Source organism: Bos javanicus, chromosome 29 (assembly GCF_032452875.1).
Source record: "Bos javanicus breed banteng chromosome 29, ARS-OSU_banteng_1.0, whole genome shotgun sequence".
Classification (NCBI taxonomy): Eukaryota; Metazoa; Chordata; class Mammalia; order Artiodactyla; family Bovidae; genus Bos; species Bos javanicus.
The window spans coordinates 50,389,073-50,415,471 of record NC_083896.1 but is presented as its reverse complement, the minus strand read 5'-3'; the positions used below and the strand labels follow the sequence as shown (position 1 = coordinate 50,415,471).

The 26,399-nt window shown below is 62.2% G+C and overlaps 1 protein-coding gene across 2 annotated transcripts in view; it reads right to left on the bottom strand.

The window, feature by feature from the left end:
* The window catches only part of MOB2 (MOB kinase activator 2), a 52,643-nt gene that overhangs the window by 9,452 nt on the left and 16,792 nt on the right, over nt 1-26,399 (bottom strand). Inside the window, exons 1-3 of one of the 2 annotated variants that reach the window (XM_061407448.1) lie at nt 9,994-10,164; nt 4,668-4,828; nt 3,887-3,980 (exon numbers count right to left, since the gene is read on the bottom strand). In XM_061407448.1, the coding sequence (XP_061263432.1) occupies nt 3,887-3,980; nt 4,668-4,828; nt 9,994-10,103 (365 nt within the window). In that variant the 5' untranslated portion in view covers nt 10,104-10,164. Of the gene's footprint in view, nt 1-3,886; nt 3,981-4,667; nt 4,829-9,993; nt 10,165-26,399 lie in introns of those variants that run through there. The other variant, XM_061407449.1, reaches the window with a different exon arrangement.

Below are 26,399 nucleotides of genomic sequence, written 5' to 3'. Positions count from 1 at the left end.
CGTGACCACTGGGAAAACCACAGCCTTGACTAGACGCACCTTTGTTGGCAAAGTAATGTCTCTGCTTTTCAATATGCTGTCTAGATTTGTCATAGCTTTTCTTTCAAGGAACAAGTGTCTTTTCATTTCATGGCTGCACTCACCATCTGTAGTGATTCTGGAGCCCAAGAAAATAGTCTGTCACTGTTTCCACTGTTTCCCCATCTATTTGCCATGAAGTGATGGGACTGGATGCCATGATCTTAGTTTTTTGAATGTTGAATTTTAAGCCAGCTTTTTCACTCTCCTCTTTCACGTTCATCAAGAGGCTCTTGAGATCTTCTTCCCTTTCTGCCATGAGGGTGGTATCGTCTGCATATCTGAGGTTATTTATATTTCTCCCTGTAATCATGATTCCAGCTTGTGCTTCATCCAGCCCGGCATTATGCATGACGTACTCTGCATATAAGTTAAATAAGCAGGGTGACAATATACAGCCTTAACATACTCCTTTCCCAATTATGAAACAGTCCGTTGTTCCATGTTCAGTTCTAACTGTTGCTTCTTGACCAGCATATAGATTTCTCAGGAGGCAGGTAGGGTGGTCTGGTATTCCCATTTCTTTCTGAATTTTCCACAGTTTGTTGTGATCCACACAGTCAAAGTCTTTGGCGTAGTCAATAAAGCAGAAGTAGATGTTTCTCTGGAACTCTCTTGCTTTTTCTATGATCCCCAAGAAAAAGAAACACAAAAAGGCAAAATACTTATCTGAGGAGGCCTTACAAATAGCTGAGAAAAGAAGAGAAGTGAAAGGCAAAGGAGAAAAGGAAAGATACATCTGGAGTTCCAAAGAATAGCAAGGAGAGATAAGAAAGCCTTCTTCGCTGATCAATGCAAATAAATAGAGGAAAACAATACAATGGGAAAGACTAGAGATCTCTTCAAGAAAATTAGAGATACCAAGGGAACATTTCATGCAAAGATGGGCACAATAAAGGACAGAAATGGTATGGACCCAATAGAAGCAAAAGATATTAAGAAGAGGTGGCAAAAATACACAGAAGAACCATATAAGAGAGATCTTAATGACCCAGATAACCACGATGGTGTGATCACTCACCTAGAGCCAGACATCCTGGAATGCAAAGTCAAGTGGGCCTTAGGAAGCATCACTACAAACAAAGCTAGTTGAGGTAGTGGAATTCCAGCTGAACTATTTCAAGTCCTTAAAAATGATGCTTTTAAAGTGCTGCACTCAATATGCCAGCAAATTTGGAAACTCAGCGGTGGCCGCAGGACTGGAAAAGGTCAGTTTTCATTCCAATCCCAAAGAAAGGCAATGCCAAAGAATGCTCAAACTACCGCAGAATTGCACTGAGCTCACACGCTAGCAAAGTACTGCTCAAAATTCTGCAAGCCAGGCTTCAACAGTACATGAACCGAGAACTTCCACATGTTCAAACTGGATTTAGAAATGGCAGAAGAACTGGAGATCAAACTGCCAACATCCACTGAATCACTGAAAAAGCAAGAGAGTTTCAGAAAAACATCTACTTCTGTTTTATTGACTACACCAAAGCCTTTGACTGTGTGCATCACAGCAAACTGCAGAAAATTCTGAAAGAGATGGGGATAACAGACCACCTGACCTGCCTCTTGAGAAATCTGTACGCAGGCCAAGAAGCAACAGTTAGAACTGGACATGGAACAATGGACTGGTTCAAAACTGGGTGGGAAAGGAGTATGTCAAGGCTGTATATTGTCACCCTGCCTATTTAACTTATATGCAGAGTACATCATGCAAAATGCCAGGCTGGATGAAGCACAAGCTGGAATCACGATTGCAGGGAGAAATATCAATAACTTCAGATATGCAGACGATACCACCCTTATGGCAGAAAGTGAAGAGGAACTAAAGAGCCTCTTGATGAAGCTGAAAGAGGAGAGTGAAAAACCTGGCTTAAAACTCAACATTCAAAAGCTACTTTCTTGGGCTCCAAAATCACTGCAGATGGTGACTGCAGCCATGAAATGAAAAGACGCTTGCTCCTTGAAAGAAAAGCTATGACAAATCTAGACAGCATATTGAAAAGCAGAGACATTACTTTGCCAACAAAGGTCCATCTAGTCAAAGCTGTGGTTTTTCCAGTAGTCACGTATGGACGTGAGAGGTGAACCATAAAGAAAGCTGAGCACCAAAGAATTTATGCTTTTGAACTGTGGTGTTAGAAAAGACTCTTGAGAGTCCTTTGGACTGCAAGGAGATCCAACTAGTCCATCCTAAAGGAAATCAGTCCTGAATATTCATTGGAAGGACTGATGCTGAAGCTCCAATACTGTGACCACCTGATGCGAAGAGCTGACTCACTGGAAAAGATGCTGATGCTGGGAAAGATTGAAGGCTGGAGGAGAAGGGGACAACAGAAGATGAGATGGTTGGATGGCATCATTGACTCAATGGACATGAGTCTGAGCAAGCTCCAGGAGATGGTGAAGGACAGGGGAGCCTGGTGTGCTGCAGTCCATGGGGTCACAAAGAGTCGTGCATTACTGAATGAAGGAACAACAATAACCATTGATATAAACCTACAAAAGCCCTATAAAGCAGGTTACAGGTAGGAAGACTAAACAGCAGAATTCTGAAGATCTCCAGATCTCCAAGTTTGATGTGGCAGAGCCAACATCTAGACAGAGGTCTGCCCGACACCAAATCCTGTGCCCCTTCAAGGAGCCTCTTCTCAAGCACTCTGGTGCCTGAAGGGTGCCTGGTGGTGCATCAGGAGGGCCCTGGCGTCCGCACCCGCCAGCCCGCAGGCCCCCTCTGACACTGCCTGGCCAGGCACCTGCTGCGAGGGTACCGTAGGCAGGGCGACGCCACACTGCCCTTGCCTCCTTCTGGCTGCCCGGCCACGTCTGCTCTAGAGGACACCGCCTCACACCGAGGAACCCGGGCTCACTTCGCGCATGCGCCCAGCACTGCCGCACCCTCTGCGGGCCAGGCCGGGCTGTGGCTCTCTGGGGACACAGTGACACCCGAGTAAGCCATCCGCAGCTCTCGCCGGGTGAGTAAGGAGTGGAGAGCAGCCGTCTTCTGCACTCACGCCCTCTGTGGGGCTGAGCTTTCAGGGGTCTCAGCAAGAGCAGGGCCCCCTGTCCGGGTCTGAGCTGGGCTGCCCGCGGCAGCACAGCACGCCCACTAGTGGACGCTGGCTGCTCGCACACCTCGTGTCAGCCCGGCACACAGGCCTTGACCCTGACGGGGGCTGTCAGAGAGGAGCTTCCGCGCCTCCCCCTTGGCCCACGTGGCCTCTTGCCGCTTCCGTGGCTTCTGCCCCCCAGGCTGGGGGTGAGCCCAGGGCCACATGGTGGCTCTCCTACCCGTGCAGCTTCAAGAGCTGCTGCAGAGGCGGGGGTGTCCTGGAGTCCTTGGGGTGCCCATTTCCAGAAGACAGCAGCCCTGCCAGGCCTGCGGAAGGGCACTGCGCCAGGGGCGCCAAAGCATCCCAGCCCCGTGGGCCGGCAACACCTCCTCATGCAGTCCGAGTCGGCCCTTAGCCGGCGGGACCAGCACCAGGAAGTGTCTCTGGCTGCACACGCCCCGCGGTCTCAGGATGCACGGTGGGCATGTCCTGTGGAAATGTCTCTGCCCCGGGACACAGCCCATCAGGGCCCGGCTGGCTCCCTGCACCTGTGCCCAGGGGGACCCATGCTGGCCGGGTTCCCCCTCTGCTGGGCTCTGCTTCCTGTTTCCCCACCAGGTGGGGCCTCTGGAGACAGGGGAGCAGCCCTGGTGAGACTTTGACAAGGACACGTGGGCGGGCCGGGAGGGGCCGGGCGGGGCCGGGCGGGCGTGGCGGGACAAGGACACGTGGGGAGGGCCGGGCGGGAGCGGCGGGCACGCACTCACGTGTTGCACACGGCCATGGTCTGGCACGCTTCACCCGTGCAGAACTCCGAAATGGTGCTGTACTGCAGGTTCACGTGGTGAAAGAACGTCGTGGCTGCGAAGGGAAAGCGGAGCCTGAGGGCCACACCCGGGCCGCCTCGCCTCCAGGGTCCTGCGGGCCCAAGGGGACCAGAGCCTCTCCTCAGGCCCTGGGCGTGGCGGCTGGTTTGACCAGACCAGAGACCACAGCCTCAGCACAGCACTGCCCTCAAGGGCGGGCAGCACGGGCCACGGTGCTGAGCTGGGCAGAGTGCCCCTGGCCACTGAGACCAAGTGCCCTCCACGAAGGCCTGGGCAGAAAACCTCACACCCCAGCTCTTACCATCCCCAGCCGGTCGGGGACACCACTAACATGGCCGGCAGCACCAGCTCGCAGCCACAGAGACAACCGCTCCTCTGAGGAGAGCCAGCACAAGGCCCTGCGGGGGGTGTTGCGTGAGCTGAGCGCCAAGCCTGGCTGGCAGGTGCAGGTGAGCCGCCCCCAGGCCGCGGCCCTCCCCATCCTGGCCCTGCTGCCACGCTTGCGTCCCGCAGCCTCCCCCTGCCCTGGTGTCCCGCCCCCGGTGCGACCAGGACCCGCACCGAGTACCTGTCTCTGCAGGGACCCCAAGGCCCTGCGGGGTTGGCCATCCCGTGCCTCAGCTTCAATCAGCTTGTGCATGCAGATGCTGAGCACCAGCTCCGGGGGTCCCCGGGGAAACGAGAGCCCGCCCTGCCCCGCCCCAGCCCCGCCCCCACGCACTGTTGCTGGCCAGCCACTCGTTGAGGTCGATCTCCCGGGGCAGCACCACCAGCTCCTTGAACCCGAAGTCCGTGATTCTGGACTTGGCGTACTCTGGCTCCAGGTACACCTTCTTCTCCTCGGCGGCGGGCTTCTTACCGTTGGGCTTGGCTTTGGACTTCCTGCGAAGAGAAGAGAGGCAGGGGTCACGGCGGAGGCAGGCGTGGAGGCTGCAGGCCCGGCTCTGGGGGGCAGCTCAGGGGCTACGGCTCCTGGGGCCCTGGTGTGGGTGGAAGCCACCCTGCGCCTCTGCCCTCCCTGCCCTGTCAGGGCCCAAGCCTGGAACCCGAGGCAACAGGGGGCGTGCAGCCCACCCGAGGTCGGGAGAGTGGCCATACGAGCCAGCTCACCGCCCCCCAACGTGTGACACCACGGCCCCGCAGCCTCACAGGGTATCCTTCGACACAGGGGGCCAGCAGCCCGCCATGCTGAGGCCCTGCTCTGCGCCAGTGCCCCAGGCCGCCCCGAGGCCTGCTGTCCCCACAGCCCCCTGCCCGCACGCCTGCTAAGCAGCCCCACGTGGTTCCAGGCACAGACGTCGGCGCGAGCTGATGTCACAGAGATTTGACGATACGGCCACTTCTCACTAATGTTTTTCTTTCTTATCCACTGAGAGTCTGCTGCCGTATAACAGGACACACGCCTCTGAAGTGTCCTCTGGACGCTGAGAACCAAGACCCAGCGCTCCTGGGACTGAGGGAGCCCCAGCCCCACCTCAGCGGGGACGGTGGTGGGCCCACAGCCGGCCTCCCCCCGGCCTGAGGCCCGAGACGGAGGGGCGGCACATCCTCCAGGGAGGAAACCGCCCGACGGAGCAGCCGGATCCACGGCCGGGACGCCAGCCTGGGCCGGGTTAGACCCGAGTTCCCGTGTCTTCCGCAGGCTGGGGCAGAAGGAGCCAGTGTGTGCCGTGTCCAGAGCAGGGCCCCGGGGCCGACGTGGGGTCACACTGCTCCCACCCACGTTTCAAGGCTGGTCGGGCTTTCGAGGAGGGTGGGGGAGGTTCCTGAGAACAGACGCTCGTCTTCTTCCCTCACTCGAGTGCACCATCCCGACTCTGAGCAAATAAATGGCCGGTCCATCAGCCTGTCCTGAGTCCACTGACCAGAAAAGGCTGCCCTCAGCTGTGGACTCTTGAGGAAGGGCCATCTGGGATGGGGGCGGGGGCATCCGAGGGCGCAAATGCTCGCTGAGGCCCCCACCCGAGGGGCAGCCACAGGCCTGGGGGACGCAGCCTGGCTAGCAGGTGGGGCCGGTCTCAGACGGAGGGCCCGGGCGCCTGGGGGAGACACACCGTGGACCCTGCATGGGGCACCAACAAGACACTCTGTGTGCCCCCCGCTCCAGCCCCACCGAGGCACAGGGGTCAGGGGATCACACAGGATGGAAGGCCTGCAGCTCCTGACCTTGCCCTTTTTGTTCTTCTGTTTTGAAAAGTTGCTAGTGGTTTATTTAAGAGAAACAGGAAGGAAAAATGCTCCCTGAATGCCAGGGAAATGTTTTCCCCTCAGCTTCGCACAGCAGATCTTTGCCTTAAAAGGAACGTGTGCTCGGCCTCGGGTGCGGCACGGCAGTGGCCAGCGCTGGGCGGGGCCACGAGGTCCTGTGCTGGGCCCAGATGCAGACACAGCACACACAGGCACACGTGGGGCGCCTCAGGGGTCCTGGGGGTGTGGGTCACGGGGACACACACAGTCACACGCGGGGCACCTCAGGAGTCCTGGGGGTGCGGGTCACGGGGACAAGTGTGGACATGGGCCTCCCGGGGCACAGAAGTGACCAAGCCCCAGAGGGGCTGCGGAGACCGGAGGGTGGAGCGCGTTCGGAGCCTGGGTCTGAGCCTGGAGCCACCACCGCCCGGGGGGAAGCCTGCACTTGCCTGGACGGTGCTGTGTCCACAGCCCCGGGCTCCCGGGCTCAGCCCGCAGAGTGCACCTCCCACCCCGAGTGGCCCTCTGCTCTGCCCATCCCTGAGTGTCTGCCCCCAGGCAACTGTCCACTGTGTGCCCGGCCCCGCTGGCCCGACCCCCTCGCCTCTGCTCCAGGTGGCACACCTGGCTGGGGCCAGCCACCCCAAGGTGGTGGCGGGGGGTGGAAGGTGCTGCCATCAGCCGCAAAGGCTGGGGTGAGGGGGGCCCCGGCCAGAAGCCCCCAATGGCCCCGCCCACGCGCCCTGAGCTCCACGCAGCAGCCTCCCCCTGCGGGTTTTCACAAGGGCGGCTGGGCCGAGGGGCAGAGGAAGTGGGTGTCATGGAGGGGTGTCGAGGGGCCTTGCGCAGGCCTGCCCGGGGTCTCCTCCTGCCCAGGGTGTGGTGTCCCTGTGCCCACACGTCCCTTCCAGGGAGATGGTCGGCCCCTCCAGCTGGGGGTGCCCTCCGTCTCTGGTTCCTGGGGGGACACGCCCCCCAGAGGACCTGGGCTTGTGCTCCATGAGATGGGCCTTGGGGGCCCTGGGCTATGGTCTGCGTGGTCAGAGGCCTTGCCTCCCCATTCCCTCACTCCGCCATCAGCACCTGCCCTCCCAAAGCCAGCCGGCAGAAGCACCCTGGGCCCCAGGCTCCAGCACTGCAGGGAAGCAGGCCCGGCCTTCTCTGTACCCACGCCCCGCGCACACCCGTGCCCTGCACACACACCACCATGAGGACAGCCGCTGGCCAGAAGGCGCAGGACTGAGGGCCGGGCCTGCCTGGGGCCGGGCTGGGGGCTGGCAGGGCCGGCCACACCCAGGCGCCTCCGCCCCGTGCAGTCCGTTCTGTGAGAGGAAGGCCTGGAGCCGGGAGGCCGAGCCCTCAGGCACAGGCTTCCAGCAACACGCGGTGACCCTGGAGCCGGGCTCGGTTCTCTCCGTCGGCTCAGGCACTGGACGCCCCTCCAGCTGAGGCCCCCAGGTGCCGAGCGCCGCCGCCGCCAGCTCCGTTCATCAACTCCTGCCAAAGGCACCGTGGTCAGCTCGGCCCCAGGCAAGGCCACCCCAGGGGCCACCACAAGGACACCTGTGGCAAGGTCCTGATGTCCAGGAGCGGCAGGCAGTTCAGGTGTTACCACAAACCACCCCTCCAGGCGTCAGTGCTGGGCGAGGGGCCGGGGCCTTCAGGCACAGAGCTGGCAAGGTGGCACTGGACTGGGGGTACGGACACAGTGGGGGCGGCGCCCCTCTCCCCTCAGAGCCCGGCCGGCCCGCCGCCTTCCCCTGATGCTGACAGACGCCAGAGCAGCCAGCGCATTCCCCAGGAGGGGGCTCAGGGCGGCCTGGGCCGAGGGCCGCAGGAGCAGGGCGCGCACGGGCACGCGGAGGCCCTGACGGAGGCGGGCGGCCTGGGCGCGGCCTCATGGCTGGAGGGGAGCTGGGTTACGAGCCTCCTGCAGACGCAAGGACGTGGACTCCGAGTAAAACCTGGGTGCTGGGTGGGCCCCACAGGGAAGCCCTGGACACACTGAGCAGTGCGGCAGGCGATCCGAGGAAGGAGGTGCCCAGCAGAGAGCCCTGCCTCCCAAGACCCCACATTCTGACGAGCAGGCCTGGGCACCTGCGCTCGACACCTGGTGACCACCCTGCCCCCGGCCACGTTCTCACGGGTCCTCACGGGCCCTGGTGCCCGGCCCCTTCCTCTCTAGAGCAGGGACATGGGGGCAGAAGGCTGGGAAGACCCCCACGGAACCCCTGTCAAATCCCCACGGGCTGCAGCGACCAGACGCTGTGGGGAGACATGAAGTCGTTTCTCTTCTGGGTTAGAGGCCAGGCGGTCAGCACCCGAAACAGAGCGGGCTTTCACAAGCTGTGCGTCCCCACCAAACAAGAGACTGGCTGAGAGGGAAGGCGCCGGGCAGACGGAGGACGGCGGAGATCCCCAAGACCAGTCCTCGTGCATCAGGTGCTCATGGCGAGGCCCCACCCAGCACCGCAGCCTCCAGGGCCGCCCCGTGCTGAGCCCGCATGCACGGGACTTCTCTCCCGGGGAGGTGAGCTGCTCTTCTGGGTCCTGGCTGAATCGCCACCTTTGTGTGAAGTCCTCCTGGTCCCCTCGGCCTCGGCCTCTCTCTCCCAGACAGCTCGGAGGGCCGGCCCTGCCCTTGTTCTCCTTGGCGCCCACTCCGGGTCTGGGCGCCCCCGCCACGCTGGGTGCACACGGCAACCCCCCGCACTGTTGGGGGCGTCACCGCTCCTGATCAGAGCCAACGTCCCGGAGGGGGCCCTGCCAGCGTGGCCATTCCCCACACCTCTACACGGCGGCTCACTCGGCAGCCCACTCTGGGCTTCTGCTTACGACCCCGCGGAGTCCTCCGTGGTGGGGGGTGGCCGGGGGTGGCCCTGTGGGGTAGGAGGGTGGCAACCACAGAAACCCAGGGACGCGGGTCACGGAGCCGGTCGGTGGTCCCTCCCCCAGGGCTAGCAGCAGCCACAGCTGGGCCTCACCCAGACCCTCACACAGAGGCCTGCAGAGCCTGGTTACAATCAAAGATGGAAACTGAAGAGCAAAATAGAGTTTTCCTTCGGAGCCGTGATGCACCCAGATCACAAGCAAACACAAGACGTGCAAACGGGGGTCGAGGTCGGCTGGATCTCGTCTGAACTGCGGCTCCCGGGGGAGGAGGGCAGTGCTCCACCCCGCCAGCAGCGTGTCCAGGGCCCCCTAACCACGGGGCTGAGCCGGGCCCCCAGAGCACGCAGCACAGGATGGACGCCCCGCCTGGGAGGCCCGCTCCCCAGCCCCCCACGCTCTCCTGAATGCCCGACCTAGCCGCTCCCACCCTGATGCAGAAGAGGCTCTGGAGACGCTCCAGCCTCTCACGTGGGACACTGGAGGCTCTGTGGAACAACTGAGGGAGGTGAGGAAAGAGGGCCCACGGCAGACACGACCAGGGCAGGCTCCGGACAAGGTCGCTCGTCACAGACTCCGGTCACCCTGCCCGGGGACCCGGGGTGGCGAAGGCACGGTCCAGGGGGCTCAGCAGGGCACGACACAGGTCTGCCACGGGCACGGTTCACCGCAGGCAGACGCCAGTCTCAGGGGCCCCCTGTTCTCACCCAGACCCTCTGAGCTGAACACCCGCTTTGGGGGCTTCCTGCCTCCCACAGACAGCAGGAAGGGCTGAAGTCTAGGGAGAACCTCACTCCAAACAAAGTTCTGAGCATGCCCAGCTACTCCCGCCCCGGGCCCATGTGCTCCCCAGCCCAGGCGGGGTCTGCACAACATGGAGACCTGACTGGGGGGACGGCCACTCCTCCCCAGATAGCCCCGGGGTGGGAGGAGGGACCCTCCAACGCCCGCGGCCCTGCCACGCTCACCTGAGCACTTTGCCAACTGCCTGAAGCACTGTCTTGCAGCTGAGCCCGGCCTTGGGGGGCGGGCTGAGCAGAGCTCGGTCCGCGGGGAGACCACTGTGGTCTCCAAGCATGGCGGGCAGCACAGGAGCGGGCCGGGGAAGCAGGCGCCCCGGCCCCAAGGCTCCCTGCCTCCCTCGCAGCCCTGACTGGGAGCCAGCCACGCCGGCCAATGAGGACAAGCCGGGCGGGGAGGGCGGCCGGGCCCCGGCCGGGCAGGGACAGCAGCTGCTCCTTTTACAGGCAGGGCCGGCCAAGTCCGGTTACTTGAGGGGACGTCTCAGTCGCCTTTCAAAGTGGCGCCGCTCAGGCGCTGTGTGGGGCGAGGCCACTGCCGCGGGGTCAGCGTGGCCCCAGAGGGAACCTGTCAGGGGGCCCTTCTGATGCAGCCGGGGACGCTCTGGACAGACAGGGCTGCAGGGAGAGGTGGGCTGTGCACCTGCAGAGCGCGGAGGCAGGCAGGCAGCATCTCCAGCCCAACGGTCTTGGGAAGACAAGGTGCCAAGTGGGCACGAGGAAGAGGGTGGCAGGCCCCGTGGACACTGCCAGAGGCCTCCCAAGGGGGCACGAGAGGGTGTGACCGAGGTCTTCGTCACGCGGGCCCCACACAGGACCGTCAAGGACTAGAAAAGCAACCGTCCGACCGGACGACCCCGGCTGGGCTCCAGCCTCTGGCCACAGGCCCAGCTCGTTGTCAGCACGGGGCTGGCCTGCACTCAGCAGCAGCCCCATCCAGCAGAAGCATGGCTCCGGAGCGGCCAGGCCCCCACACCGCGGCCTTAGCCGGACTCTCTGCCCTGCGGCCACATCCCACAGAGCCAAGCATTCACCCAGGCTCAAGCCAGCTCTGCGCTGTGGCAAAGCCCCCGGAAGGACCACCCCACACACAGTGGAGCAGGCTGGCTGTCCGACCACACGTGAGGACCAGGGCAGGACCCAGGCACCGTGCTCACCCGGGGAGCATGGGCCGTGGCAGCCCTGGGTGGGGAGGATGTGGCCTGCCAGGCAGCTGGTACAACTGAGCAGAGGCTGCCTCCAACTCTCCGCCACAGGATGAGAACTGCCACTTCCTCTGGAAGACTGAGACCTGACCCGGCCACCCTGCCGCCGGGGAGTCCCCTTCCTGGGCGCTCTGGGCTGGCAGAGCGAGGGCATGGGTGTGCACGCTCACCTCCACGTCTGCGTCCCCGCCCGGCGGACACGGCATCCACATGGAGCCCGGCGTGCGTGCACCCTGACGCCTCCGCCTGTGGCCCGCCCCCGGAGACCATGCCCACCTCCTCCCCACCTGTCTGCAACCCTCCCACTCACAGCGCCCCAGCTGTGAAGGCAGCAGAGCCCGAACCCTGGTTGAAGGCGCCAGAACATGTGGTTCACGTAAGAGCAAGTGGGCAAAGCTTCAAGGCTAAGTCCAACAAGAATGGAAAGAACAAGGAAGGGTGATAATTACCACAATCCAGAAAAACACACACAAGCAGACGAAACCCACACCTCGATAAATCAAGTTTGGAACTCTCAGAAATAGAATTAAAGGAAGAACTGAACAGACAGACAAAAAGGCCAATAAGAACCAGAAACGGGAGCTCCTAAATGAAGTCCAGACGAGAGGAGACACCCCGGCAGCGCCGGGGAGACAGGAGAGGGGAGGGCTTGTGGTTTTTAATGAAAAGGGAATGAAGACCTTTCTCCACTGGGAGTAACCGACGCTGGACTCGCCCTCCACCATCAACAACCGCAGACTGGATACAACATAAGAAGCAACTGGTTTCAGACGCTGGAGGACGCGAGGGATGGTGCCCTGGACGGCAAAGAAGGCCTGGCGAGGGCCGCGACGGCCCGCTGGAGGGCCCAGGGTCTCGGCCACAGCCAACGCAAGAACAGAGCTGGGGCTGCAGACACGTGGGGCAGAGAAGCAGAGAGGGCGGGGCTTCCCAGACCAGGGCCGCACGGATGGACAGAGGGCCACGAAGCCTTTGGCCAACTCCCAGGCTGAGGAAGCTTTACCGCGGTGCTCACGGAGGGCACTGTGCTGAGCCCTGCCTTCTTGCTGGGGTCTTGTCCCAGCCTCACTGAGTCGGCCGGGCAGTGTCTCCTCCTCCGGGCTCCTCAGCAGGAAGGCGACCAGCGAGGGCCTGCGGTGGTGCCTGGCCACTGCCTTCGAGGACCCGCTCGGCGGGGAGGGGACCCCGCTGAGGAGCCCCAGCAGCGAGTCCGGGAGGCCGAATGGGCAGAGATCATGGGCAGCGCACCAGGGGGACGGGATGCCGAGTGCCGTGCAGACGTGCTGCGGGCCCTCGGGTTCCCGGCTAAGCCCACCAGGACACATGCTCCAGGACAACACCCCACCCAGGAGGATCGGCGCGGCCGACCTCAAGGCTCGAAAGGGCCTAAAACGAGTTCCTTCCCCCCAACCAGAGCGGGACAGTGGCGAACTCGAGGTCAGTGGTAAGAAAAACTGGCCAGATATGAAATAGTATCATAACCCCACCAACACAGAACAGACGCAAGACTGAGAGCAGTCAGTCATTTCCAACCTGAGTCTAAGCAACTTACAGACACACAGAGATACCCAGCAACAAACAAGGCAAAAGACCCTGCTGCTGGGAAAGTCGAGGGCAGGAGGAGGGGGCGGCCGAGGACAGGATGGTTGGATGGCATCACTGACTCAGTGGACATGAACTTCAGCAGACTCTGGGAGACAGTGGAGGACAGGAGTCTGGCGTGCCACGGTCCACGGGGTCAGAGTCAGACGCGACTTAGCGACTGAAGGACACAGACGAACAGCAGCCGAGGTGAAGCTGCCAGGTTTTCTGTTCAATCAGAAACCACCAACCTCAAGAAGGAGGAAAACAACGCGAGGGACGTCGTTCAGTCACGTCCGACTCTGTGCAACCCCGTGGACTGCAGCCCACCGGCTCCTCCATCCATGGGATTTTCCAGGCAAAAATACCGGAGTGGGTTGCCATTTCCTTCTTCAGGAGACCTTCCCTGACCCAGGGATTCAACCTGGGTCTCCCGCATTGTAGGCAGATGCTTTACCGTCTGAGCCACACTAGGAATCAAATCAATCGATCAAAAAAAACCCCAAGACGGCTCAGGGAGACAGTGAGAAGACAGTGGTGTCGGGGTCACTATGACTGTGCCCCACCTGCTCCAGAGACAAGAGGAACACCGGACACGTTACAAGGAGATTTTAAAAAGTGTTTTCTGAAGATCCCAGTTGAACTTGTAGAAACTGAAATATCTGAGACAAAAAGTACCCTGGATGGAGGTGAAGGCAGGCCGAACACTGCAGACACAGCGGCGACGACAGAAGGTGCCGCAGCAGGAGCTGGAGGGACCGGCTGTGAGAGGAGGGGCTGCGTCCGCCTCCTGGGAAGACCACCAGCCCGCCTCCACCCGGAAGAGCCAGCTCCTCCTACATCAGGGACAAGGGTTGAAGGGACCTTCCAGGCAGAGCAGAGGGGTCAGCGCGAGGGGCCACGCGGCCACCAGGCTGAACACAAGAGGCCCCCACACTTAGAGGCTGCAGCGAGCAAGAGAGGGCTGGTGGGCCCGGCCCAGGGGAAGGCGGCCCAGCATTCTCAGACCCCACCAGGCAATTCGCCCCGGCGAGAGCAAGCTCAGGACTACACAGAAACCTGCCTGCCAGGTCACAAACTGGAAACAACCCACGCGGCTGCCGGCAGCGGGCGAACAGGCCTCCCAGGCACCACCCAGCCGAGTGATGCCCAGAGCGCCCGGGGACGTCCCCCAGCCGGCGCTGCGGGTGGACCTCGTGCCCTGGAGCACAAGCCGCCCTCGTCAGGTGCCCCGTGTTCAGGACGCTTGGGCGTCTGCACCCCCACACCCAGGACCCCGCCAGGAGCCCAGAGCTCAGAGCCCATCCCCGAGGGCTGCTGTCCCCAAGGAGAGGGCCTTTCAGGACACAAACAACGCCCTGGACCTTGCTCCCACGGCCCCCCAAGCCCTTCACCATCAACAACCAGGGGCTGGGCCCAGGCCCCGCTGCCAGGAGGGCACCCATGAGCACACAGAATGTGCACGCTCGGCCCAAGTGCCCTGGGGGCAGACTGACGCAGGCTGATGAAGGAGGGCCTCGGGGCCCCTGACAAATCACCCTGCCCGCTTCCTTGGTAAGACCGCAGGCAAGATGCCACCATGAGTTCAAGGCCCCCGTTCCTGCAGGCGGACTTTCAGGAGAACAGAGAGCAGCCTGCTGTGCTGGAAGGTGAGTCTGGAGAGCTCAGGCCTCCGCAGAGGCCAGGAGGCAGGGGGATGGCAGGGCTGGAACAGAGGCGCCCCTGCGCCAGAAGCCCGTGCAGTGAGCGCCCCGCACTCGGGGTCCGGACAGTCCTCCCGACCGCCGAGCTCCTCTCAAGACCACCGCACACCAGGAAACCAAGCCCTAACCACACCGCACATGGCAGATGGCACGTGTGTCTACGTAAAGATACGTAAACACGCCTCCCCGAGTGGGCAAAGCAGTTCTCCAGGCCGGAAGCCACCCGCGTATTTATTTTCAAGACAAGCATCTGGACCGTCCAGCCTCCACGGACTCCTCTAGGGTTGTACAGGTGGAACGTGTGTGCGCGTCTACACAGGGAAGCGGTGTGTGTGAGTGGGAGTGTGAGTACAGCTGCAGGGCAACCATGCCCTTTCTTCCCACCCCTGGCCCAGGCTTTTCCCAGGGCACCCCTGACACCCTGCTGGCCCCTGAGGGTGCTGTGAATGGGCACAGGGAAGGAGCTGCCACCCTCCGGGACCACGGGCCCCCCTCTACAGGCCTGTGGCTGGTGTCAGGATGCGTCTCTCCTCGCCCCCTACCTTCCTGAGCTCTGGTAAGCTCAGTGCAGTCGCTCAGTCGTGACCAACTCTTTGCGACCCCATGGACTGCAGCATGCCAGGCTTCCCTGTCCATCAACTCCCGGAGCTTGCTCAGACTCATGTCCATCGAGTCAGTGAGCTCCAGTAAAGAACGCAAAGACAGAGTCAGGTGCCCATGTCCACCCGGACACCCTGCCTGCCTGCCCTTGACCCCTTCAGGAGGCTGGCCCCAGGTGTGCAGAAAGGAGCATGCAGCAAACTGGGCATCCTGTCCAGAAGCAGCAGGAGCCAATGCTCAGTCCTTGCACATAACAGAGCAAGCCGCCAGGGCCCAGTCCCCGGACAGTGATGAGCAGCTGGACACGATCCACAGCAAGGACTTCTGCACCCCATGAGAGAATGAAAAGACAAGCATCGGGTACTGACCCAGGACTTCCCTCCCCAACAGACAGAGCGCTCTCAAAATGCAACTGAAAATGGGCAGGACATGGTGACAGACATGCCCCCAGAGAAGCTGCACCCACACACCAGGACGGTCAGAATCAGACCACGGAGGCCGACAGGGCCAGACAGCACGTGCGGACACAGACGTGAGCCTCCACAGGCCACATGCACCTCCCCGGGGACCAGCCACCTGCTCCCCTGGGCAGAAGGACGAAGGCGCCAGGCACACGGAGACACCGTGGGTGCTCACGGCAGCGCGATCCTGGTCTGAACGCGCGGGAAGGGCGGGGCCAGCTGGGCCTCCTGTGTGCGAGGCTGCGCCTCACCAGAGGACAGAGGACAGCTCTGCACAGCGCGGGTGAGTCTCCCTGCAGCAGGCTCCAAGGGCAGACCCTGCACACTGGACACTCAAGGGTCCCCTCTAGACGGGTTCAGGTCGGAACCTGAGGCCCGCGGCAGCTCAGTGGGTGCTAAGCCCTGAGGGTGTGGCGAGGGCCGTCCAAGGTTCTAGATCAGCCTTGTGGGAAGTCAGAGACTACGCGTATCTGTCAAAATTAAACAAAGCTTACCTTCAGACTCAGTGGAATGTAAATTACACCTCTGCAAGCTGACCGGAGGCAAACATGCCACACACCCACAGGAAAGCAGGGACTCTCGCTGGCGCCCCTGCAGGGGGTCCCTCGGGCCCCAGAGAAGCCACGGCCCAAGGGGCCCCTGCCGAGGACTCCAAGCAAAGGGCGTCCAAGGGCAAGAGGTGCCAGAGGCCAGGGGGCACCAGAGGGCCAGCTCCTTTCCGGCTCCACGACTCGGAGGGGCACAGGGCGCTAACCTGAAACCCGCCACCTGTGCGTTTGGAGCTGCAGTGCTTTCCCTTCGCGTGTCCTGCTGCAAAGAGCCAGTCACTCATCGCACGAGAGAGAACAGGATGACCGTGCTGGAGCGCCTTCTTTCCAGGCTGGAGATGGTTTCAGGCTCTGTCACCACTTTCTCCAACCCCTTTTCTCTGACCGATCTATTTCACAATGCCAAAGAGCTTCATCTGGGTTTTCAAAGACAGGCAAAGGTTTGGGGGCCTCTCCTCCCAGGCCTGCCCTGTGTCTGTCCTCAGAGCCCCAAGACCACCTGCTCCCCCCACACACACAGGCCCCTGGGCACCCCTCACGGCAGCCACACCACTGGGGCCACATCCAGAGGTGCCAGCAGCCTGGTGAGCTCGAGGCTGGGCAGGTGGACGGAGTCCCTGTTCAAGGCCCTGCGAGTGAAACAGGGGCTTCTGTGGTTTCAGTCAGAAGGGCTGGGACGCCTTGCTAAATGTCGCAGCTGATGCTACCGGTGGTGGTACGGGGGTGGTCACCACGCTGGATCTCAGAGCGGAAAGCTAGAGATCCACTCAAAGAAACCAGCTTGGAGCCAAGGAGAGGTCACACACACCAGGGAGAGGTGGGGGTGGAAGGTGGGTGGGTGGGGGGTCCTCTGCAGTGACTGCCTCGCGGCCCGCACAGAAACAGCCTCCTGAGACCAGAGGCCCCCAGCCCACGGCCCCCAGTGGGAGGAGGCAGGAGGCGCACCTCCCGTGGCGTCTCTGCTCCGCCCCGAGCCAGCTGGAACCTCGATGGCCGGGAGCTCCGGGCACTAGCTCCTGGGCCTCCGCTGCCCAGGGCAACACCCTCGTGCCAGCCCCAGGCCTGGCCACCCCCCGCCCCATCCCGGTGCTCCCCTCTCCAGGCCCGCTCACCTGACCTGATGCCCCATCTCACGGTGCAGGAGGCGGAGGCAGAGCCGAGACAAGGTCCACATATGACCCTGCCACCGCGGGCTCCGGGGCGCTCACACCTCCAGGAGGGCAGGCCCGGGACTGAGGGATGTGAATTTCTACTCCTGGCAAGAGCGCGGCTGCCCTGGGCAGGGAGAGGCGGGCCTCACCAACAGCCCTGCTGCTGCTCGGGCGGCAGGTGAATCACTGGGAAGTGCGAGGGCCACACCTGCCTCCCTCCTGGCCCTGCGCTCCTTCTCCAGAGGAGGAGGAAGCCCCAGGCCACCAGGGCTCCTCACACTAGCAGGGAGAAGGGCAGCGCCCCACCTCATGCAGCCCAGGCAAACAGGAGACCCGCTAGCCTCGCCCGCCAGAGGCTGAGCGCTGGGCTCCCTCTGCATCTGTCCCGTGTCAGCCCCCTAGCCCCGGACCGCCCGCCAAGGAGGGCAGAGAAGACATGCAGGTTGGGGCAGAGTGCCCCCCTGGGCCCGGCTGCCAGGGGCAGCTGGGCAACGCCTGGACGCTGGAGCAGGGGGTAGCCAGGTGGGAAGAGCGCCTGGACGGGAGCGGGGAGGCAGGCTGCACCCCGCAGGCTAGGGGCCGGGAGCGCGGCACGAACACAGGACAGGCTGTCAGCTTTGTGTGAGGTTCCAGCCAAGCCAACTGCCCCCTGGCTCCTGGGCCGCCGCTGCCTACGGGGCACCCAGGTCACGCAGCCGCCACTCCTGAACCCCCCAAAGCGCTGGCCTGGGCACAGGGACTGTTGTCTCTCCCCACAAGCCTTCCTAAGCCCAGCAGGCACAGAGCCCAGGCTGCCTAAGAAAAGGCTGAGGTGGATCCTGCCAAGTCACCCCGCCCTCCCTGCTGGTATAAAAACGTTGGAGGCAACATTTAGCCCAGGCACTGGAGAAGGAAATGGCAACCCACTCCAGTGTCCTTGCCTGGGGAATCCCAGGGACGGGGGAGCCTCGTGGGCTGCCGCCTATGGGGTCGCACAGAGTCGGACACGACTGAAGCGACTTAGCAGCAGCAGCGCACAGGAAGGAGGCTGGGGGAGCCGCCTCCCCCGCCCGGGGCCCGACCCCTACAGGCACTCAAGCACAGACACTGGGACTTCCCCGAATCTAAAATGCTGGAATCCAATCAAGAAACAGACTTCCCTGAGACAAATGTCAGAGAGGGATGGACGAGGTCCACTGCTCATGCAGGGCTGTAGGGGAGCTTCCCGAGTGGAAAGGACCCCGAGAGCAGACAGGCTGGGAGCTCAGCGGGGGTGCAGAGTGACACCCCCTCCCCCGATGGTGAGCACGCCAGGCTGGCCCCCACCGCCTCCAGGGACACCCCGTCAAGTGTCCGGGAGAGCCCCCCGCAACCCAGGGGCGCCCGAGGCGCACCACGCGGGTGGAGCAGCTTCCTGTTGCGGACGCACGGTGTGCAGGCGAACCCGGCGGCACCTGCCCCCCCGCCGGGCCGCTGTCCCGCTGTGGCCGTCGCGCCCAGGACGGGCCTGTCCCCAGGGGCGCTCGCAGGGCTCTGTGTGAGATGGTCTGGCCCCGTGGAGGCTGCTGTGCAAGTTCTGGGCATGTCTGAAGCAGGTGAGGAGGTCAGATGCACTGAATGCCTTTTCAGCTTTCCATATTTTCAGCTTACGACAGCTTTGGTGGGAGGTAATCCCACCGTGAGTTGAGGGGAGATCTAAGGACATGCCCCCAGCAAGGATCAAACTCCTCTGACAGAACCTGCAGCCACCTCGATACTTCCCAGGCAGGTCCTGACGGGGAGCCTGGGAGGAAAGTCTCCCCTTCCGCCCCCAGCTGCCTGCTGGGCTGCGCGGCCTCCAAGGACCCCCTTCCTCTCCCTTTGGTGCTGGGTCTCCTCAGCAGTTAGTTTCCCAATAGGAGGCGGATGAGGACTACTTTTTCCAGAATTTGCAAGTGAAAAAATGTTTTATTCTGTCCTTGCGTTGGATTACTAGTTCGGCTGATGTGAAACGACTTCCACGTTGGAATTCCTTGTTTTTTAGTTTCCGGGTTGGATTTTGTTCAGATTCCTGGTTAGTTTTGCTCTGTTCCCTTCTGAAGGTTTCTGAAATCCTTCCCTTATCCCATGCTCTGAAAGTCCCACTCGTGTTTCCTGGTGGGAGCGGAGAAGTTTGCACTCTGGGGCAAGGGGTGAGCCTACTCAATCTCAACTCACTTCCTGTGATTCTAGAAATTTTCCAAGTTGCTTCAAAGCCCCTCTTCTGGAACCCCGCCGTGGCTCAGGGCCCCTGACCGATGAGCTGACACCTTCACCACCGCCAACCTGGTGTCCATAGCTGACGCTCTGGCCCTGCTGGGAAATACACCCAACTACCGCCTCTTCCTTTACTAGGATTTCACTTTGTCATCACACCTCCAGCCTCCAAGCACTCCTGTTAATTCTCTGGACATTCCTTTTCTCCACTGGTTGGTTCTTACTTGCCAGGGGGGTCCTCCGTGCTCTGCAGTCTCTCAGGAGATGAACGACAGGGCCAGCTCATCTGTTTGTTCAGTCTGCTTCCTCTTTTTCTATTGGTTTTGGTCTCTGCCTTCCTGTTCACACAGTCCATGAAACATGGGCTGCTCCCTGGCCATCCACTCATATTTAAAGATGGGCACTAAAGAGCTCACTGACAGTTTTGTGTGGAGGGCTGAGTGGGGGCAAGGGGGGACGGGGCTGGTTCAGGCTGCACGCAGGGGCATGCTCACCCCTCCACTGTCCAGTGTCTGGAGGGCTCTTCTGGGCGGGTCAGACCCCGTCCTTCCGCCTGGGGAGTGGACAGCAGGCGCCAGGGCCCTGGACACAGGCTGGGCTGGGAACCATGCTCGTGGCTCTGTCTGCATGGCGGAGGCCCTGGCGCGGTCCCGGGACACGCACTCTCAGGAAAGCGATACTTGGGTTCGAGGCAAGCAGGAGGGAGCAGGCTGTCCAGCTGCTGCCGTGCACCTCCAGACCACCAACCGGCCCCTCCAAGGTCCCGAGGTCCCACAGCCCTGGGAACCATGCTAGGTTCCTAGGCTTCCGCTTCCTCATGCCTGCATCCCACCTGATCACCAGCCTTCCAACTTCTGACTCTGCTGTCTCCCCACTTTGTTCCCATCGGTCTCTGCCTTTCCAGAGCCCTCAGCTCTCATTCCAGGGGGGCTGGGGAGGGAGCAGATTCAACACACAAGTGCAAATCCGCTCTCTTCAGGCAAAGGGGCCAACACGACAGGACACTGGCAGGCAGCCCCTGCTCCCCTCCAATGGGGCCCCTGGGCTCTCCCCTTTCTGACAGCCCCCCCTCAGCTGCCACTCACCTGAGCGGTGCTTCCAGACAGGGGGTGCTCACAAGCTGCCCACACCCCTCCTCCGCCCACCTGTGGGCAAGGCTTCCCACCCAGTTCAGGCAGATTCACGGAGGCTGGCCTACCCTGCCTATGGGGCTGGTGGGCCTCAGAGACAACTCATCTCAACAGTGTCCCGTCACAGCTCAGCCTTGCCCGACTCCCCTCCCTCCATCCCTCATCCTCAAATACCAGTCAGAGAACCCTGGGACCCAGCCCTGAGGGTCAGTGGGCTGCCTGCATCCTGTCCAAGGCTGTGGGCTAAACCCAAGGCCCTGCCCAAGGCCTCCGAATGGACACCTGTGTTTTCACAGAGACGTGCCCAGAGGCCAGGACAGAGCACAGGTCTGCCATCCCCTGGACTCCCCAGCCGGAGCCAGCCGGAGCTGGGAACCCAGGCTCCTGCCTGCACAGGAAGGGCAGGACGTGCAGGGAGCAGGCGCACCCACATCCGCCCAGAAAGGGGCCCCGGGGAGCCTCGTGCTCGCGGCCCCTTGGGCACCCTGCCTTCACAGGACCACGCCGCCACCAGCCACCGCCCCCCTCGGAATTCTGAACCACATGGAGGAGCGCCCTGTGGCTCAGGGAGGCCCCGCCCCCGCTGCTGGGACACAGGCGGGGTCCCTGATGCTGGATGACCCGCCCCGGTCTCAGGCATAGTGGCAGAATGGGTGCGGTGGACGGTGCGCTCTGCCTGGGGCTGTGTTTTCATGAGGCGTCTAGGAAGTATTGACAAAAACTTCACTGAAGGTCAGTGAGCGGCAAAACACAGACCCTGGCCTTGGTGGCCCTTAGCTGTTCAAACACGGGCAGTCACTGCAGCCAGCCCCTGGTGGTGGCCAGGGCTCCCCAGAGCACGGGGCACAGTATGGACACGTGCCCCTGAGGGCCGTCACCTGAAGGGTGCTTCCAGGCAGGGGGTGCTCACAAGCTGCCAAGAACCCCTCAAACAGGATCCCAGTGGGGGCGAGGAGGGGGCAAGACACAATGAAGGAGGCCAGCAGTAGGGCCTTCGAAGACCGAACACCTGCTTCCCCGTTCAGACATTCACACTGAGACACTGATGCTGCCGGGAGCGCCCCCTGCCCCACGCAGGTGGGAACGGGAGTCCGGTGCAGGCCCCGGAGCTCGAGGCTCCCACCTTCCCACCAAACCCACCCCGTGCCACACCCACCCGATGGAGCGGCAGCGCTCCGCAGCCCGCGTGGACGCGCCCCCGCTCCCTGCAGAGGGAGACCGCTCTGCCCGCCCCGCGCTGTGGCTGCCGCCCCGGGGCTCCGGAGTCCTGCATGTCCAGCGCGCCCTCTGGTGGACTCAGGAGCCACAGGCGGCGCTTTCAGCCTGAGGAGCCTCCCGCCTCCTCCAGCAAGTGCAGGAAAGAGCTCCCCAGCCTCCCCATCCCAGCCCCGGCCCGAAGAACCGCGAGGCAGGTCAGCCCGCCTCCTGGGTGCCCCTTGACCAGCCCAGAGGCCTGCAGAGCAGGCTGGGTGGGCTGGGGCAGAGATCGGCCAGCACTTCCCAGCGCACCCCCGCCCCATGGGACAGCTGTGGGGCGGTCCAGGGAGCTCCCGGCTGGCAGAGCTTCTGAACTGCCTGGGGCCCCAGGATACACGACGTGGGGGAGCATTTTCCATAGGAGCAGAACGCAGGTGGCGACGGCAAGGACGGTGATCCGGCAAGCATGGCTGTGGGAAGAAAAGGAAATCTTCCCGCTGCGCAAACAAGGCACCAAGCACCAGCTGCTCCCAGGTCTCGCTCCACGCGTGAGGCGCAGCTTCTGCCTCCTGGAGGAGGTCCCTCGGCACGGTGAGTGCGGCTGAAGGAAGGGACAAGCAAAACCCTTTTCCTGCAGCAAGCACGTGAACCCCAAGAGCATCCCGAGACCCTGCCGAGCAGTTCCCAGAGGAAGGCTCGTGAAAAAAGGTAATAAAGATGTCAAAGCAGGCTCAGCCCCACTGACGAGAAACACCGCGACGGAGTGACGCTCCACTCAGCAAACGGAGGGCCAGAGAGGACGGGGAGCCGCAGCCATGGAGGCCCGGCCGCCAGCCAGCCAGGGAGAGAAGGCGCAGGACCCGGTGTCCCAGCCGTGGTTTCCTGAAAACAAGTGGCAAAGAGAACGGCTGTTGGGATAGCACCCAGGAAGCGGCCACCCCAGATGGGGTCACACTCACACGAGTGACACGGCCATGGGGCTGCAGAGCCAGAACAGACCCACCCTCCTGCCGTTCACGCCCTCCTCCACCGTCTCCACGCCTCCGCGTCCCGGGCCCGGCCGGGGAGAGGGGCTGAGGAGACAGGGCCTGGCCCCGGAGCCCCTGCCGTCGGCCTGGGACCAACAGGGCCCGTGGGCTGGACACCCCGCACAGCAGCCCCGAGGCCCTGCAGCTCCTGGCAGGCGCCACGAAGGCGCAGGGGAAGGCTCGGCCCGAGGAGGGACGCGAGACTGGACTTCTATTTGGGAAAAGCCTCCCCTCACGCACTGACACGCCTCACCACTGTGGGTTCCGGGAGCGGAGGATGTGAAAGGCAAGGGTCCCGAGCTCCGCGGCGAACTCTGAGGGGGCCCGGGAAGCCATAGCCAGGCCAGGGAGGGGCTCAGAGAGAGGAAGGGGTGTGGGGCCCCCCGCGAGGGGAGGCCGGGGCGGGAGGGGTGGGGAGGGACTGCCCCAGAGCAGCAGGGGCCCCCGTGCCGCCCCCTTCACTGTGGACAGCGGCCACCAGGGACTGCAGAGGACCGCCCAGGACCCATGGACCCCCAGGCGGGGCTGTGCTTGGCCCAGGCCCGTCCCAACAGCAGCGGCTGCAAGGCCAGGTCAGGCTGCGTCCATCCCTGCCCCGACACTGCACGCGGCGGGAGCACAGACCACACGCGTGCACACAGTGCACCCTAGGTCACGTGACAGACTGCGTCTACCAGGGGTCATGATCACCGCTGACAGAGGCCTCCAGAGCAGGTGGCCGCGGCCTCTGGCCCTCCACCTGCGGCGGTCCACACAGGGCCTGGGCCTGGGCCCCGCCGGCCGCGGGCGTCCTTCCTGTACACGCAGGGGGCACACGAGAGCCTGGTGCAGACGGCACAGTGGGCACCAGGGCCTGTGACAGTGCTGAGGAGACAGTCGAAAGAAACGCCAAGTGTGCCTGAAAACAGCCAACGGGAAGCGCTCTCCAAGCGTGCTGCCCTCAAGTGTGTTCAATGAATCCGTGTTTCCACAGGCTGGTCGTGAACTTCAAATGAAGTCTGCTATTTTTAGAGTGCTTTTCAAGTTCTACTCCAAACAGTTATTCAAAGTGTCCACTTAATGAATAAATGCCCTTCCCAAACATGTCTTACAGAACTGTCACACCAACACCCAGTATCGCCATCCAGCTCGCCACCCTGGGACCGTGGTTCCCTTTCTGTGTCTGTCTCAGGCTCCAGCATTTCCCAGGTCTGCAATTCTCCAGATCCAGTGGGTTTGGTGGTTTAAGAGTCAAGACAGGTCGACGAGAAAAACCTCAAGCTGGGGAGCGGGCCCGCCCGGGGCCTTCCTGCTGCACCGGGTTCCCTCCCGTCTTTCCCTCCAGGAGCCGCGGCTCAGCTTCGAGCCTGGCGCTGGCCGCTCCACACCCCAGCACCTAGACGTGGAGCTGGGGCAGCGGCTCCCCGCTCCGGGTCAGGCTCCCTGCTCCAGGTCTCCCTGGAGCCCTTCAGAGGCCCGATCCCAGCCTCTCACCCAGGGAGACCCTGCCTGTCCCACACAGATGATCAAATTCCTGCTGCCCTGAACACAGGGCCCACCGCGGGTCAGGGAGCTTTGTGACCACGGCTGCCCCGGGCAGAGCAGACAGGTGGGAAACGAAAATGCTGCTCATGTGGAGAAAGAGGAAGCTGAGAGACGAGGGGACAACAGGGGGACACCTGTGCTGGCTCTGGGGCCAGTTCCCCCAAAGCGACTCCCTCCATGGGCAGAGAAGCTGCTCGGTGCCCCTGCTGACGTCCTCAAAGAGGGATCTGAAACACGTGCGGGGCAACCACAGGAAACGTCTCGGCGCATAAAGCACATGACGGGGCAGCACGGCGTGTGGAGAGAGCAGGGAGGGCAAGGGCCTTTGTGAATGCCAGGGAGCCTGCCACCGAACACAGGTGCCCGGAAAGCATGGAAGGCGCCCAGCATGGAGGCGTCTGGGCTCAGGCGGACCCCGACACGGTGAGGTCTGAGGGTGTGAACAGGCCAGCCCGGGCCAACCCGCACAGCTCCTTTCCGAGGGGGAGCCTGCACGGGGAGGCCGACCCAGCCGGACTCTGTCACCTCTGATGACGGAAGCGGGACCTCTAGAGCGCAGAACTGAAAAGGCTGGTGTAGGCACCCAAGGCACACAGACATACACACACGAGAAAACTCACTATTTAAAAAGAGATCCAATGAAGGTGATGGGTGGAGTCTGATCCCAAGTTATTAGAACACAACACAGAGAACTTTCCTGGTGGCACAGAGGGTAAGGATCCGCCTGCCAATGCAGGAGACACAGGGCTGACTCCCGACTCAGGAAGACCTCAGATGCTGAGGGGCGACTGCGCCCGTTTGTCAACTACTCAGCCTGTGCTCTGGAGCCTGGGGGCCACAGCCACTGAGCCACAAGCTGCAACTCCTGAAGCCGCACACCGACCGCCTGTGCTCCGCACCAGGAGCCGCCACCGCGTGAGAAGCTGCGTGCGGCCACCAGCGTGGCCCACATGTGCCACAGCCAGGGCAGGCCCACGCACAGCAGCGAGGACCCAGCGAAGTCTGAGACACACTCACAGATAAACAAGCGTCGTGTTTTTTTTTAAAGTGGAGCTCTCTTTCAAAACATAAAGACAACACAGAGAACAAATAAATAAGAATCAGAACAGCCTCTGTATCAGGACAGCATGCCAGGAAGATCTACTCCTGAAAATAAAAACTGTCACGTATAACTCAGACAGGACTGAGGGGCCTGGACACCCGCCGCCCCAGCCCCGCTGTTGGCAGGAGAGGCCCCTGTCCAGACAAGGGGGAGTCACGGGGCTCGGTCAGCAGGCGCCTGAGCCCCTGGCTCCTCAGCATGGTGAGGGACGGCTACAGAGTGGGCCAGGTCTCCCGTGGAAGCCCCAGGCCCTGCAGTGGGATAGGGAGGGCCAGCGTGACTCCAGGGCACCTTCAGTCTTTCCACGCGTTGTCTGTTCCCTGGGAAGTCCCAGAGACGACGACCATCCCAAAGCAGTGGGCGCCCCTGGCACCGGGAACGTGGTCTCTACGAGCCATTCCCACCACAAGAAACCAGGCTCCTCAGAGGAAAGGCGGGCTCCAGCCGGGGCTTCGCTGTCACAGCAGAGAGCAGGGTCACCCTCCGAAGCCCCGAGAGTCACTGTCACAAGGCTTGGAACCAGCTTGAATCAGCGCCCAGAGGCCACGGATGGGGCAGAGTGACCATCAAGGAGGATCAGAGCTGCAGTAGACTCCAAGGCTGAGACTGTTTCAATCCGTCAGTTCCTAGTAAAATATATACCTTAAACCTTGGTTACTTGGAGAAGGCGTTACAGAATCAACACTTAATTCTGAGAGCTGGTAAGCAGAGGCAAGGAGTCAAGCATTTATCCAGACTTGCGTATATTGATGCAGAGAAACCAAAGGGCTGACAGGACAGTGTCTCTTCAGAGGCGTCACGGCCAGAGCCCCTGTGCTCCAGGCCGCCCAAGGCCAGCCTGTGGCCTTCGTCACTGTGTCCACAGCCTAGAAAGGCAAAGGCTCACACCTGCTCTCTCCCCCTCGCCCTGTGAGGAGGGAACAAGACACACGGTGCCCAGAAGTGTGTGCCCAAGCCCGACCTGGGAGGCGAGACCGTGAGCTCCAGAAGGGAGGGTCTCAGGCCAGCACTCAGAGAGGCCACGTCAGGCTTTGCAGATCTCGCTCTCATCCTGCGTGTGGCCGCTGCGGGAGACCGGCACCGCCTCTCGCCAGCTCCTCTGAGCACGGAGGACAGGCCTGGCCACCACG